Source organism: Dendrobates tinctorius, unplaced genomic scaffold (genome assembly GCF_039654945.1).
Source record: "Dendrobates tinctorius isolate UK_male_01 unplaced genomic scaffold, ASM3965494v1 ptg000160l, whole genome shotgun sequence".
In the NCBI taxonomy this organism is placed as follows: domain Eukaryota; kingdom Metazoa; phylum Chordata; class Amphibia; order Anura; family Dendrobatidae; genus Dendrobates; species Dendrobates tinctorius.
The window spans coordinates 13,010,481-13,024,580 of NW_027361827.1; the positions used below are offsets into that span (position 1 = coordinate 13,010,481).

Here is a 14,100-nt window from a genome sequence, read left to right on the forward strand (position 1 = left end):
CTGAGGTCCACAGAGCGTGCTACTGAGGTCCACAGAGCGTGCTACTGAGGTCCACAGAGCGTGCTACTGAGGTCCACAGAGCGTGCTACTGAGGTCCACAGAGCGTGCTACTGAGGTCCACAGAGCGTGCTACTGAGGTCCACAGAGCGTGCTACTGAGGTCCACAGAGCGTGCTACTGAGGTCCACAGAGCTCTACAGAACCGCGCCAGGATGGAAGGAAACGCTCCAGCAGGTGGAGGGGTAAGTGCGCATAGCGCAGACCACCCTCCCCCATCCATCCCCACAACCCAGATTTAAGTAGAGCCCCTTCTGTATTAGGAGAAGGGAACCCCGGCAGAATCCCCCTCGGGGGTGAAGGACCCGGCAAAAGCCACCTCCAAATCAGTCCGATGCCCCGTATGCAGGGTAAAGCTGCCAGACACCTATAACAAGACCCTATACGGACCCTGTACCTCAAGGGTCATAGGCGAGGAACAGCCATCCCTCCTTGCTGAAATGAGATGGCCGATAAGGGAGGAAGTCCGGGCCTCTACAGCCAGCCGCGCACGTCGTCGGTCCCCCAGCCCAGGGCCGAGTCGCAAACGTCCAAGGTGGGAGGCAGACACAGAGTCGGAAGCAAGCCCTAGTGAGGAGTCTGACTTCCGGGACTCGGATCAGGAGGAAGAAGGCGAGATCCTGGGGGATAGACAGGATCAGAGCAGGAAGTACCTGTTCAGACTGGAGGACACGGACAAGTTGGTCCAGGCAGTCAGGAACACTATGCAAATAGAAGTCCCTAAACCACAGTCCAGACAGGACTTCATGTTTGGAGGACTAGTGGCCAGGAAACAGGTAGTGTTCCCCGTAAGTGAACACATCAAAACGATGGTCCAGGAGGAGTGGAAGGAGGCAGAGCGTCAGTTGATACTCTCCCGAGACTTTAAAAATAGACTGCCTTTTGATCCCGAGGAAACCCGGGCATGGGAAGAAATCCCTAAAATAGATGTTCCAGTCGCCAAGGTTACCAAAAAGACGGCCATCCCATTCGAAGACTCATCAGGTCTCCGAGACCCGATGGATAGGAAGGCGGACATCTTGTTAAAGAGAGCATAGGAGACGTCGGCGGCTCTTATTAGTCAACATAGCAGCCACCTCGGTGGCCAGGTCTATGTTTTTGTGGATGGGGCAGTTGGAGGAACGCCTAACCAACAGGACCCCTAGATCAGAGATCCTAACGTCTCTTCCTCTCATGAAATCGGCCACGGCGTTCCTATCGCATACGTCGGCCGAATCAGTAAGGTTTGCAGCCAGAAACGGCTCCCTCTCTAATGCGGCCCGAAGAGCAGTCTGGCTTAAATCCTGGTCGGGGGACAACGCTTCTAAAACTAAGCTATGCTCCATCCCTTTCTCGGGCCTGAGGGTATTCGGGCCAGCCTTAGATAACATTCTAGAGCTGGTGTCTGATAAAAATAAGGGTTTCCCAGAGGAAAAACCCAGGCGGCCCCAGCCCTTTCGGAGAGGCTCCTTTTCTAGGAGACAGACTGAATTCAGGGGTCGGGCAAGGTCCAATAGAAGCTCCTATAGGAGCTCCTTCAGCCAAGGTGGGAGGAACAAGGGTCCCCCATTCACATCAACATCTAGATCGAGGAGGCAATGACGCCATAGGTATTGGGGGGGGAAGACTTCGCCACTTCGCAACAAACTGGTCCCGAGTCACCCACAATCAATGGGTCCTCAGAACCATCGCGGAAGGCTACAGCATAGAGCTTTATTCTCCTCCCCCCGAGAGATATATGCCCCGACTGTTGTCCTGGAGGACTCCGCAATGTGGACGGATCTACAGGACATGGTAGACTCAAAGGTCATAGTACCAGTTCCCCCCGACAGAGAGAGGAAGAGGGCACTACGCTTCCCTGTTTTCGATCACAAAGCCATTGGGCAAGACTCGTACCATCATAAACCTGAAACCGCTAAATGCCTGGATCAGGTACAAGAGATTCCGGATGGAATCGATCCGATCCGCAATCCTCCTAATAGACAGGGACGCCGTCATGTGTACCCTAGACCTAAAAAAGCCTTACTACCAGGTCCCTATCCATCCCTCATCCCAGAGGCTACTAAGGGTCGCGGTCAGTTTACCGGCCCAGACCTGCCACTTCCAGTTCCAGTGTCTTCCATTTGGGTTGGCCTCAGCTCCCAGAATCTTTACAAAGCTGGTGTTAGAAGTGGTGGCCTACCTGAGAGATCAGGGTATCGTGATCATTCCATATCTAGACGACTTCCTACTGGTGGCAAGATCCAAAGAAGAGCTCATTCGCGACACAAACCGAGCAATTACCGTAATGGAGTTCCTTGGCTGGGTGATCAATTGGGAGAAGTCGGACCTCAGGCCAGAGACCAGAAAAGTATTTCTTGGAGTCCTTCTAGACTCAGCCGACAGAATATCTTGGCTACCCGAGCAGAAGCAGAGGACCATTCAGGCCAGAACCAGAGACCTGTTGAGGGGGTCAATGCTCCATGAGAGAGGCAATGGAGGTCTTGGGCCTCATGACGGCCTGCATCCAGTGTGTCCGATGGGCCCAATTCCACTCGAGATCATTACAGAAAGAGATCCTCGCGAGGTGGGACAGAAGTCAGGAATCGCTAGACAGACCCCCTAAGGCTGCCAGGAAGAGTAAGGGAGTCCCTTCGGTGGTGGACACAGTCCAGAAACCTTCAGGTGGGCGTACTATGGACAACCTCTCCATATGTGGTAGTCACCACAGACGCCAGCGCGTGGGGTTGGGGAGCCCACATAGAAGGGAAGATCTTCCAGGGGAGATGGCCAGTAGACATCAGGACCAGATCCTCCAACTTCAGAGAGCTCTTCGCGGTCTGGGAAGCGTTGCGGAGAAACCAGTCGGTACTAAAGAATCGTCACGTCCGCATACTATCCTACAATATGACGACAGTGGCATTCCTGAAGCACCAGGGAGGGCCCAGACATCAACCACTACAGGCCCTAGCGGGAAGGATATTCGCGTGGGCGGAATGAACAGTCCGATCTGTGACCGCAGTACACCTAGAAGGCTCTCAGAACGAAGTAGCAGACTTCTTGAGCAGACAACGGATCCACCCGACAGAGTGGGAACTGAACGAAGAGATCTTCGACCATCTCTGTCAGCGTTGGGGGACCCCCAGTATAGATCTTTTCGCAAGCCGAAAGAACTCTAAGGTCCCCAGATTCTATTCCCTGAATCCGACGGACCACCCGGAAGGCGTAGATGCCCTGAGCCAGGCTTGGGGAGAATCCCTCGCTTATGCATTCCCACCACTGGCTCTCATACCGGCAGTGCTCAGGAAGATACGTGAGGACGACTTAAGAGTGATGTTGATCGTTCCATACTGGCCAAAGAGAAGCTGGTTTCCCCTTCTAGGAGCCATGGCAGTAGGAAACCCAGTCGAGCTACCCCTGCGGAAGGACATCATCCACCAGGGCCCGATCTACCACCCAAACCCAGCAAGACTCCACCTATCGGCTTGGATCCTGAGAGGGACATCCTGAAGGCAAAGGGATTGTCGGATCAGGTCATATCCACCCTACAGGCCAGTAGGAAACCGGTGACATCCGCAATCTACCAAAAGATATGGAAAAGATTCTGTCTGGAAGGTGGCAGGTCCGATCTCGGGGCGGGCACCCCCGACCTCCCTAGTATACTAAGTTTTTTTGCAGGCAGATTTTAATAAAGGCCTTAAGCCCAGCACTCTGAAAGACCAGATTTCAGCCTTAAGCGCCTTCTTCGATTACCAGCTAGCTTCACATCCCTGGGTAATCAGATTTATAAGAGCCACGCAGCGCCTGCGCCCCACGATTAGGCAGCTCACCCCGCCTTGGGACCTGGGCCTGGTACTCAGGTTCCTCTGTACAGAACCCTACGCCCTCAACGAGAAAATAACCATCCCTGCTCTGACTCGTAAAACGGCCTTCCTAGTAGCCATTACCACGGCCAAAAGAATAGGGGAGATCCAGGCCCTGTCCACTAAGGACCCATATCTTCAGATAAGAGATGACCGTATAATCCTAAGGTTAGAACCGGCATTTACCCCAAAGGTAGCCTCCGCAAAGAATCTAAACCAAGAGGTAGTGTTACCATCGTTCTGTGACAATCCCTGTAATAAAAAGGAACGGCGTCTTCACTCGCTGGATGTGAGGCGCGCAGTTCTAGACTATCTAGAGGCCACCAATAGCTGGTGCATCGACCCAAACCTGTTCATCCTTTTTGGAGGTAAAATAAAGGGGAAAAGGCCTATAAGGCATCTATCGCGCGCTGGATTACCTCAGTAATCTCTGACGCCTATCAAGCCGAAGGCGCCAGCCCGCCAGATTCCATAAAGGCCCACTCTACGAGGGCAGTATCGGCCTCATGGGCGGAACGGGCGGGGGCCTCGGTTGATCAGATCTGTAGATCAGCAACCTGGGCCAACCTTAATACATTCTGCAAGCACTACAAGCTTGATGTGTTAGCTGGTCAACAGACCGCATTTGGGAGGAAAGTTCTCCAGGTGGTAATCCCACCCTGAGGAGGTGCTTTGGTACTCTCCATGGTGCTGTCAGGTGGACGTCGTGGAAAATGGGTATTAGACCTACCGGTAATGATGTTTCCAGGAGTCCATCCTGACAGCACGGGTAGTTCCCTCCCTGTTATGTTATACTACGTTGTATTATGATATGTCATATACTGTAATATGATTGTTTCATTAAACTGTTACTAGCATCATCCACCTTGTGATACTTGTTAAATCACTGAGGGAAAGGGGGTGGGACATGACCTTTTAACCTCTCGTGTGCTTTTCCTGTCCCTGTAAGGAGGAGGAGGATGTCCTCCATGGTGCTGTCAGGATGGATTCCTGGAAACATCATTACCGGTAGGTCTAATACCTATTTTTTTGCTGCATTTTTTTATTTTTTTAAGGGGGTTAACTAATGGGACAGTTTTATAGGGCGGGTCGTTACGGACGCGGCGATACCAAATGTGTACTTTTATTGTGGTGTGTGTGTGTGTGTGTGTGTGTGTGTGTGTGTGTGGGTGTGTTTTTTTTTTTTTTACTTTATTACATTGTCCCAGGGGGGACATAACTGTCATGTGACAGATCAGCGATCTGTCACATCACAGATCACTGTGACAGATCAGCGATCTGTCACAGGCTCTGAGGAAGCCAGCTCCCTGAAGGTCCCCGTCTCCATCTTGGATCCGGGGACCTGCAGGGATGGAGCCCCCCGCAGCAGCTACGCTGCTGTGGGGGGCTCAGGGAAGCACGGAGGGAGCCCCCTCCCTGCCGATGCTTCCCTTTAACCCCCGGTACACCGCAATTGTTTGATCGCGGTGTGCAAGGGGTTAACGTGTCGGGGGCGGTCCGTGACCGCCCCTGACACATTGTGTCAGGTGTCAGCTGACACCCGGCCGCGATCAGCGGTGCTCACCACGTGGGCACCGCTGATCGCTATGACGTAATATTCCGTCCATGGGAATTAGGTCCAGGGTCACATGAACGGAATATTACGTCCATTGTAGGAAAGGGGTTAAACACATCAGGGGCTCTTCAAGCGCGATATGGTGTCTAATTATTCCATCAAATTTTGCATTCAAAAGGTCAAATGGCGCTCCTTCCCTTCCAAGCCCTGCCGTACACCCACAGTAGTATTCCCCTACATATGGGATGTTGTTGGCATGCTCAGGAGAAAAATGCACAACAAAATGTATGGTCCATTTTCTCCTGTTGCCGTTTCAAAAGTAAAAAAATTAAGTCTAAAGGAAAATTTGTGAAAGAAAAGTAAATGGTGTTTTTTTTTTTTTTTTTTTTTTTTTTCCACATTCCAAAAATTGCTGTGAATCACCTCAAGGGTTAATAAACTTCTTGAATGTGGTTTTGAGTACTTTGTCACTTCAAGAGTGAGGTAGTCCCAAAAAAAAATCCCATGGCTTTGCAAATTTTATTGTGAAAATGAGAAATCGCTGGTCAACTTTTAACCCTTATAACTTCCTAGCAAAAAAAAAATTTTGCTGATGTAAAGTAGACATGTTCAAAATATTATCTATTAACTATTGTGCAATATGACTCTTATTTTTATGCACTTAAATAATCAAAGCTGGAAAATTGTAAAATTTTCCCCAAATTTCCATTTTCTTTATACAAACGCAAGTCCTATCAAAGAAATGTTACCACTATCATGAAGTACAATATGTCACGAGAAAACATTGTCAGAATCAGCAGGATCCATTGAAGTGTTCCAAAGCTACAGTTGTGGCCAAAAGTATTCACACCCCTGCAATTCTGTCAGATAATACTCAGTTTCTTCCTGAAAATGATTGCAATCACAAATTCTTTGGTATTATCGTCATTTAATTTGTCTTAAATGAAAAACACAAAAGAGAATGAAGCAAAAAGCAAAACATTGGTCATGTCACACAATTCCAAAAATGGGCCAGACAAAAGTATTGGCACCCTCAGCCTAATACTTGGTTGCACAACCTTTAGCCAAAATAACTGCGACCAACCGCTTCCGGTAACCATCAATGAGTTTCTTACAATGCTCTGCTGGAATTTTAGATCATTCTTCTTTGGCAAACTGCTCCAGGTCCCTGATATTTGAAGGGTGCCTTCTCCAAACTGCCATTTTTAGATCTGTCCACAGGTGTTCTATGGGATTCAGGTCTGGACTCATTGCTGGCCACCTTAGAAGTCTCCAGTGCTTTCTCTCAAACCATTTTCTAGTGCTTTTTGAAGTGTGTTTTGGGTCATTGTCTTGCTGGAAGACCCATGACCTCTGAGGGAGACCCAGCTTTCTCACACTGGGCCCTACATTATGCTGCAAAATTTGTTGGTAGTCTTCAGACTTCATAATGCCATGCACACGGTCAAGCAGTCCAGTGCCAGAGACAGCAAAGCAACCCCAAAACATCAGGGAACCTCCGCCATGTTTGACTGTAGGGACTGTGTTCTTTTCTTTGAATGCCTTTTTTTTTTTTTTTTTTTTTTTTCTCCTGTAAACTCTATGTTGATGCCTTTGCCCAAAAAGCTCTACTTTTGTCTCATCTGACCAGAGAACATTCTTCCAAAATGTTTTAGGCTTTTTCAGGTAAGTTTTGGCAAACTCCAGCCTGGCTTTTTTATGTCTCGGGGTAAGAAGTGGGGTCTTCCTGGGTCTCCTACCATACAGTCCCTTTTCATTCAGATGCCGACGGATAGTACGGGTTGACACTGTTGTACCCTCGGACTGCAGGGCAGCTTGAACTTGTTTGGATGTTATGCCCCCGTTACACATTGCGATATTGCTAGCGATATCGCTGTAAAGTCACCGATTTTGTGACGTTGCAGCGATATCGCTGCATGTGATACTTACCTCCGACCGGCTCCCCCGCTGCTTATCGCTGATCGCGCGAGAAGCTGCTGGACCATTTCTCGTCGTCAGCTTCCTGCTGTGACGACGAGCAACGCGTGGAGCCGGGCGGGAGGACGCAGGATCGCCGCGTCTGACAGGTAAGTAGCGATCCCCGTCCCTAGCGATGTCGCTGGTGAGATCTGCCTGAGTGGCAGCTCACTAGCGACCACCTAGCGATTCACCAGCGATCCTGACCGCGTCATATTGCTGGTCGGGATCGCTGGTGAGTCGCTAGGTGTAACGGTACCCTTAGTCGAGGGTCCAACATCCGCACAATCTTGCGTTGAAATCTCTTGTCAATCTTTTCCGTCCACATCTGGGGAGGTTAGCCACAGTGCCATGGGCTTTAAACATCTTGATGACACTGCGCACGGTAGACACAGGAACATTCAGGTCTTTGGAGATGGACTTGTAGCCTTGAGATTGCTCATGCTTCCTCACAAGTTGGTTTCTCAAGTCCTCAGACAGTTCTTTGGTCTTCTTTCTTTTCTCCATGCTCAATGTGGTACACACAAGGACACAGGACAGAGGTTGAGTCAACTTTAATCCATTTCAACTGGCTGCTAGTGTGATTGTTATTGCCAACACCTGTTAGGTGCCACAGGTAAGTTACAGGTGCTGTTAATTACACAAATTAGAGAAGCATCACATGATTTTTCGAACAGTGCCAATACTTTTGTCCACCCTCTTTTTTTTTTTTTTTTTTTTTTTTTTTTTTTATGTTTGGTGTGGAAATATATCCAATTTGGCTTTAGGACAATTCTTTGTGTTTTTTTCATTTAAGACAAATTAAATGAAGATAATACCAAAGAATTTGTGTTTGCAATCATTTTCAGGAAGAAACTGAGTATTATCTGACAGAATTGCAGGGGTCAATGCTTTTGGCCACAACTGTATAACCTCTTAAAGTGACAGTGGTCAGAATTGTAAAAATTGGCCTGGTCATGAAGTTGAAGACAGGCTTCAGGGCAAAGTGGTTAAGAAGGTGTTTGTGTGTGGGTTTTTTTTTTTTTTTTTTTTTCCCTTTCAGTCTTTCAGCATCATCCATATTGGTACTTATTTTGATTTGGTAATTTCATTCTAGTGGAATTATGATCACACCACTGCCACCTATCTGCTACTCCAAACTAAGAAAATCAGAGGAAAGCCTGTTCGTTTGGTGCGCTCATTAGCTGCTGTGGAGCCCTCTGGTTCAAGTTTTCACGAGCTCCGGGTATGTCTGATAAGATGTAATACAAAATATGTATGTGATATGAAGGATATTATAGCTCTTAATTCCTTGCCCCTCCCCCCTCCACACTTATTAATCCATACACTTTTTTTTTTTTTTTTTTGAGAATTCACTAAAAGCAGGAGAGGAGTGCTCCTGCCCACTAAGCCAAGTTATATTTGTACTAAAATAATGTGTCTCACAGAAAATTATTGAAATTCCAAATTTTGTTACATATTTTATTTCCTTTGTATGTATTGGAGAATGAGGGGGGGGGGAAATGGGCACATGGAACATAATGTCACACACACACCCAAAAATAGGCTGGACAACATTGTTGGCACCCTCAACCTAATATTCAGTTGCACACGCTGTGGAATAAACAAGTACAATCAACTGCTTCTTGCACCTCTCAACTGGAATTTTTGACCACTCTTTTGCGTACTGCTTCAGGTCTCTCATTTTATGGGTGCCTTCTCCCAACAGCAATTTTAAGATCTCTAAACTGGTGTTCAATGGGATTTATATCTGGACCCATTTCTGGTCACTTCAGAACTCTCCAGCGCTTTTTTTCCATCTGTTTATTGGTGCTTCGTGAAGTATGTTTGGGGTCATTGTCCTGCTGGAAGAGCCATGACTTTGGACACAAACATAGCTTTCTGACACTGGGTACTATATTACAACCCAAAATATTTTGGTAATCTTCAGATTTCACAATGCCTGGCACCCGGGGCCAGAGGCAGCAAGACATCTTTGAACCTTTGCCATATTTGACTTTAGGTACTGTGTTCTTTTCTTTATAGGCCTCATTCTGTTTTGGATAAATAGTAGAATGATGTGCTTTACCAAAAAGCTCTATTTTGTTCTCCTCTATCCTATAGATGCTTTCCCAGAAGGATTTTTGTTTACTCACATGCATTTTGGCAAACTCCAGTTTAGAATTTTGTCAGTGGGGTCCTCCTGGATCTCCTGCCTTAGTGTTTCATTTTATTCAAATGTCAATTCATATTTTACGCTGATGCACCCTGAGCCTGTAGTACAGCTTGGATTTCTTTAGAACTTGATTGGGGTTGCTTGTGCACCATCTGGGCTATCCAGTGTTGCAACTTCATCAATTTTTCTCTCCCTCCCACATCCTGGCAGATTAGCGGCAGTGCCATGGGTTGTAAACTTCTTGCTTATGGTATGCACCATGGACAAAGGAACATCAAGATCTCTGGTTGATATTGTTCAACATTTTTGGTTCCCATCTCCTCTTCCTGTTCTCTATGCTTAGTGTGGCGCACACAATGCAAAGATTGAGTCAACTTCTTTTTATTTAGTTTCAGGTGTGGTTTTCATGTTGCCCACACCTGTTACTTGCTAAGGGCGAATTTTGAACAAGCATCACATGCTTGAGACAATGTTTACCCACAATTTTGGAAAGGTGTCAACAATTTTGTCTAACCCATATTTGGAATTTTGCTTGAAAATTGCCTTATATTTCAGAATATAAGATGCACCCCCCCCAAATTTTGGGGTAGCAGGAGGGTGCGTCTTATAGTCAGAATATACTTACAAGTACTGTGGTGTCAGCAGGAGTCGGGCGATTCTGTGGCGGTCCAACGCTGCAGGGCGATGATCACACTCCCTTCCCAGGCTGATGCGGCAGGTTTGGCAGTGCTCTGTGGTGTGGGTGCTGCGCCTGCACTCTGACAGCCCGGGAAAATGGCCACCTGGGGCGGTGCACGCTCTGAGCATGTGCCACCCTGGCGGCTATTTTCCCGGAGGCCACTGCATTGCAGCAATGGATGGTTTTCAGAAAATGTCGACAGAGCCCCCGCACCTTTAGCACCGCCGAACCTGCCGCACCAGTTTGGGATGGGAGTCATGTCACCGGACCACCGAACACCACCTGCGACCACGGTCAACCAGCGTTGCTGATTTTCTCCCCCCCCCCCCCCCCCTTGGTAAGCTGAAATTCGGACCCCCATTTGACACATTTCTGTCAAAGGAATTCTGAGGCCTGTCATTGTCTTCAGCTGTCATGTCATTGGACGTATTCCTGAGGTTTCCACCGGAACAGTAACAGCTAAATTTCAGATTTTAGTCTCCCCATCCATGCTAATGTTAGTGATTATCCAGCCTAACTAATGTTATCAATTGTTAAAGAATATCAAGACTAAGTAACAGTTTGGTTTGACACTGTCATAATCATTTTACATTATTTATTTATTTATTTATTTTTTTTTGTAATCCTTATATTCTCTTAACAGGCTCAGAACAAGTTGAGTTTTGATGAGGTGGAAACCAGGGACCTTCCATATGTATTTGGATCCATGGAATTTTCTGATGATGAACTTTTTTATGAAGACTGCACATACAGTAGTGTAGAACAGGTCACCATGAAAGAGGTATGGAAATGGCTGTTATGCCTTCCCAAAATATAGATATTTGAACAAAGACTTTAATTAGTCATTTAAATGCATTTTTCTCTAAAGCTCAGTGGCATGTTAATGTGAATACTTCATAGAAAATAGGAGTATAGTGCATCTATAGATCAGGCAGAGCCGGTCCTGTGTCCCTCTACATCTCAGTCCAATTATGATAATTATACTTTGTAAGTGACACTAAGTACGATAGATGGTTGGACGTTTTGTGTTGAATTTTTATATGTAGCAGTAAAAGCAAAACTCTAATCACAGAAACTAGGGCCAACTAAGAATGCTCAATGTCAGATTTGCATTCATATTAACATCATTAAGAAATGTCTCCTTTCATAACTGAACCTGACAACCTTTGAAAATATGTAGAACAGTGTAGTGGGTGATTGCGTATCTTGCACCTATGCTGACTTTGTTCCTGTTTATGTAGCGCACTAAACTTCGTGCCGAATTCAATAGTGTGGGTTCTGCGCCTTCAACACCAATGGAGCAAAAGGCTCAAGTAAAACGGAAGGAGGATAAAGAAAACTCTGACACCAAGCTATCAAAAAATGAAGGCCCCTTTTTGCATCCAGCACCATGGACTCCGGGTACTAAGAAGGGAATCCTTACCACGCCCAACAACAATGTTCTGCCACTAGGAAAAGGTAGTTGTTGTTGTATGTTTTCTCCACCCCTCGTTCTTGTAAGTAGCCATAGTCACAAATGCTTTGTGTACTTAGATGCATGTTTTTCAGATGATATGCCTGCTGCTGTTTACTAATATTTATGCATCGTATATAATTTACATTAGTACCGTATTTTTCGGACTATAAGACGCACTGGTCTAGAAGACGCACGCAGATTTTAGAGGTGGAAAATAGGGAAAAATATATTTGAACCAAAAAGTGTCAACATATTTAATAACCTAAATAACACACTATTATATGTGGTGTTAAAATATATATATATATATATATATATATATATATATATATATATATATATATATTATGTCATGTTGGGAGCTAAGGGTAGAAGATGGGTCTGCAGGACTAGTGTGTTGTCTGTAAAGTACTATATGAAGACACTGGAGGGTGAGTATAAGAATGGGGGCACAGGGCTTATATTTAAAGCACCACTCTAGCACTGAAAAATAACACTGGAGTGCTGCTTTAAGATACCATGGGAGAACTATAATTCCCAGAATGTCCTGCAGATCCAATGGCATGCTGGGAGTTATAGTTCACCACAGGTTGTCAGTGATTTTTATGTGCTGCAATTACTAACCTTATAATTTATTCTTGTACAGGCTGCTGCTCACTGTGCTCAGTGCAGGTCCTGCAGCTAGGAAGCCACGCTGTGGTGAGGTAATGCAGCATCCCATGGCCGCACAGCGCCCTCTTATGTCCTCACCACAGGTCATGCAAGAGGATGCTGCACTGTTTGTAGTGCGGTGTCTGCAGGACCTGTGATGACATCATGAAGAGGCAGGGCTTTGTGCGGTCATGTGATGCTCCAGCCCACCCTCTTCATGACCTCACCACATGTCCTCCACAGGAGCATTCAGCATCAAGCCCTGGCTGTGCTGCCAGTCAGGTATGGATCGCTCCTGCTGCACTCTGCTCCTGCCGCCTCCACCAGACACACATCTCCCCAGCTGCTACATGAATCCGTGCTGGGGAAACCATGTGGGTCTGTCATTTGCTGCTCACTGCTCAGCTGACAGGAGAGCGGGGAAGCGGCTCATGAATATTCACTTCACTTTAAGTATCGGGACCACGTGGTTTCCCCAGCGGCTGGATTCCTGCAGCAGGCAACATTTTCCTGCCTCCTGCGATCCCACTCAGCCGCTGCCCCCTTCCCATATGCTACATTCCGACCATAAAACGCACCCACACTTTCCTCCCAAATTTGGAGGAAAAATGTGCGTCTTATGGTCAGAAAAATACGGTATATTTAATAGCATCTGGGTACTGCATTCATTCTAAGTAGTGATGACCTTCCGCTACACTGAATCCATATACAGCATGTGGCAGCACTGTATCTGGTAAAACAATAGCATTAAAACCACCTACGGGTGCCGCAATTATCATTCTCACGATATTGATATCTGCCAAGGTATGCGATCCATTTGGCACCGCTTGACCATTTTCTGCTCACAACTCAAAGTATCAGAGCCACTTTTATAAAGGCCAAAATGCTATTACTAAACCACTTGTCAAAGCATCCCTGAAATAGTAGGTCTAGTGGGGTGTGTTCCTGGTATGTAGGGATTATTTATGGATAGCCTTTGCAGGGCTGTGGGGTACTCGGTACCGGGCTGGTGTCAGGGGTAGTATGTGTCACAGCGGTGGCGGTGACCTGGTCCGTGGCCCTGGGCGCCCAATATCAATGGTGGTGGTTTTGGTGGTTAATGGAATAGTTCGTGACGCCACCCGTGGTGTTTGGCAAGTAAGATGTTAAGCCAACGCTGCTTGCAGATCCACTGGGACTGATGGTGTGATGCAGCAAAGATGGTGTAGCTCCCCACAGGTGGAGCTGTAGTCCCAGGGCAGTGTAGATGTGGTTGGCATGGGGATGTAGCAGTGCCGGAAGGATAGGAAGCAGACAAGACACAGCGGGGTGCAATTTCTGTACCTTTACTTGACAACTGCAGTCCAGGGTCCTGATTACAGATGGTAATGGAGCAGGCTAGCCTGGAAGCAACTCAGGTATTCTCTCACAGATGGGCTGTGCAGTCTCCTTCCTAGCGCTTGTGTGGTGTGAAGCTCTCCAGTTCTTAGTTACTCTGAAGTTCCTCCTGTCAGATGTTCCTAGAACTCTATTTGCATGGCAGACAGCTGTAGCCTATCTCGGGGACGCTTCGCTCCCGGCTCTCTATCCGTTTTGCTGTTGTGCCTCAAGTCTTAGATGAGAGTAGGGCATTTACAGCCTCCTACTCTGGTGTCTGTGGCAGGACCGTTAGCATCCGTACCACCGTGGAGACCAGGCTCCAGTTCTTGCGCTCTCGAGCTGAGGGAGCTCGCCTTCTGCAGCTCAACCTCCAGCTTCTCTCTCCACGTCTGCACACTTCACCCTCTGCAGT

The 14,100-nt window shown here is 47.2% G+C and overlaps 1 protein-coding gene across 1 annotated transcript in view; it reads left to right on the plus strand.

Moving 5' to 3' along the window:
* The window catches only part of MELK (maternal embryonic leucine zipper kinase), an 81,130-nt gene that overhangs the window by 41,949 nt on the left and 25,081 nt on the right, over positions 1-14,100 (plus strand). Inside the window, exons 12-14 of the mRNA XM_073549657.1 lie at positions 8,485-8,613; positions 10,866-11,003; positions 11,464-11,680. Of these exons, the coding sequence (XP_073405758.1) occupies positions 8,485-8,613; positions 10,866-11,003; positions 11,464-11,680 (484 nt within the window). The remainder of the gene's footprint in view (positions 1-8,484; positions 8,614-10,865; positions 11,004-11,463; positions 11,681-14,100) is intronic.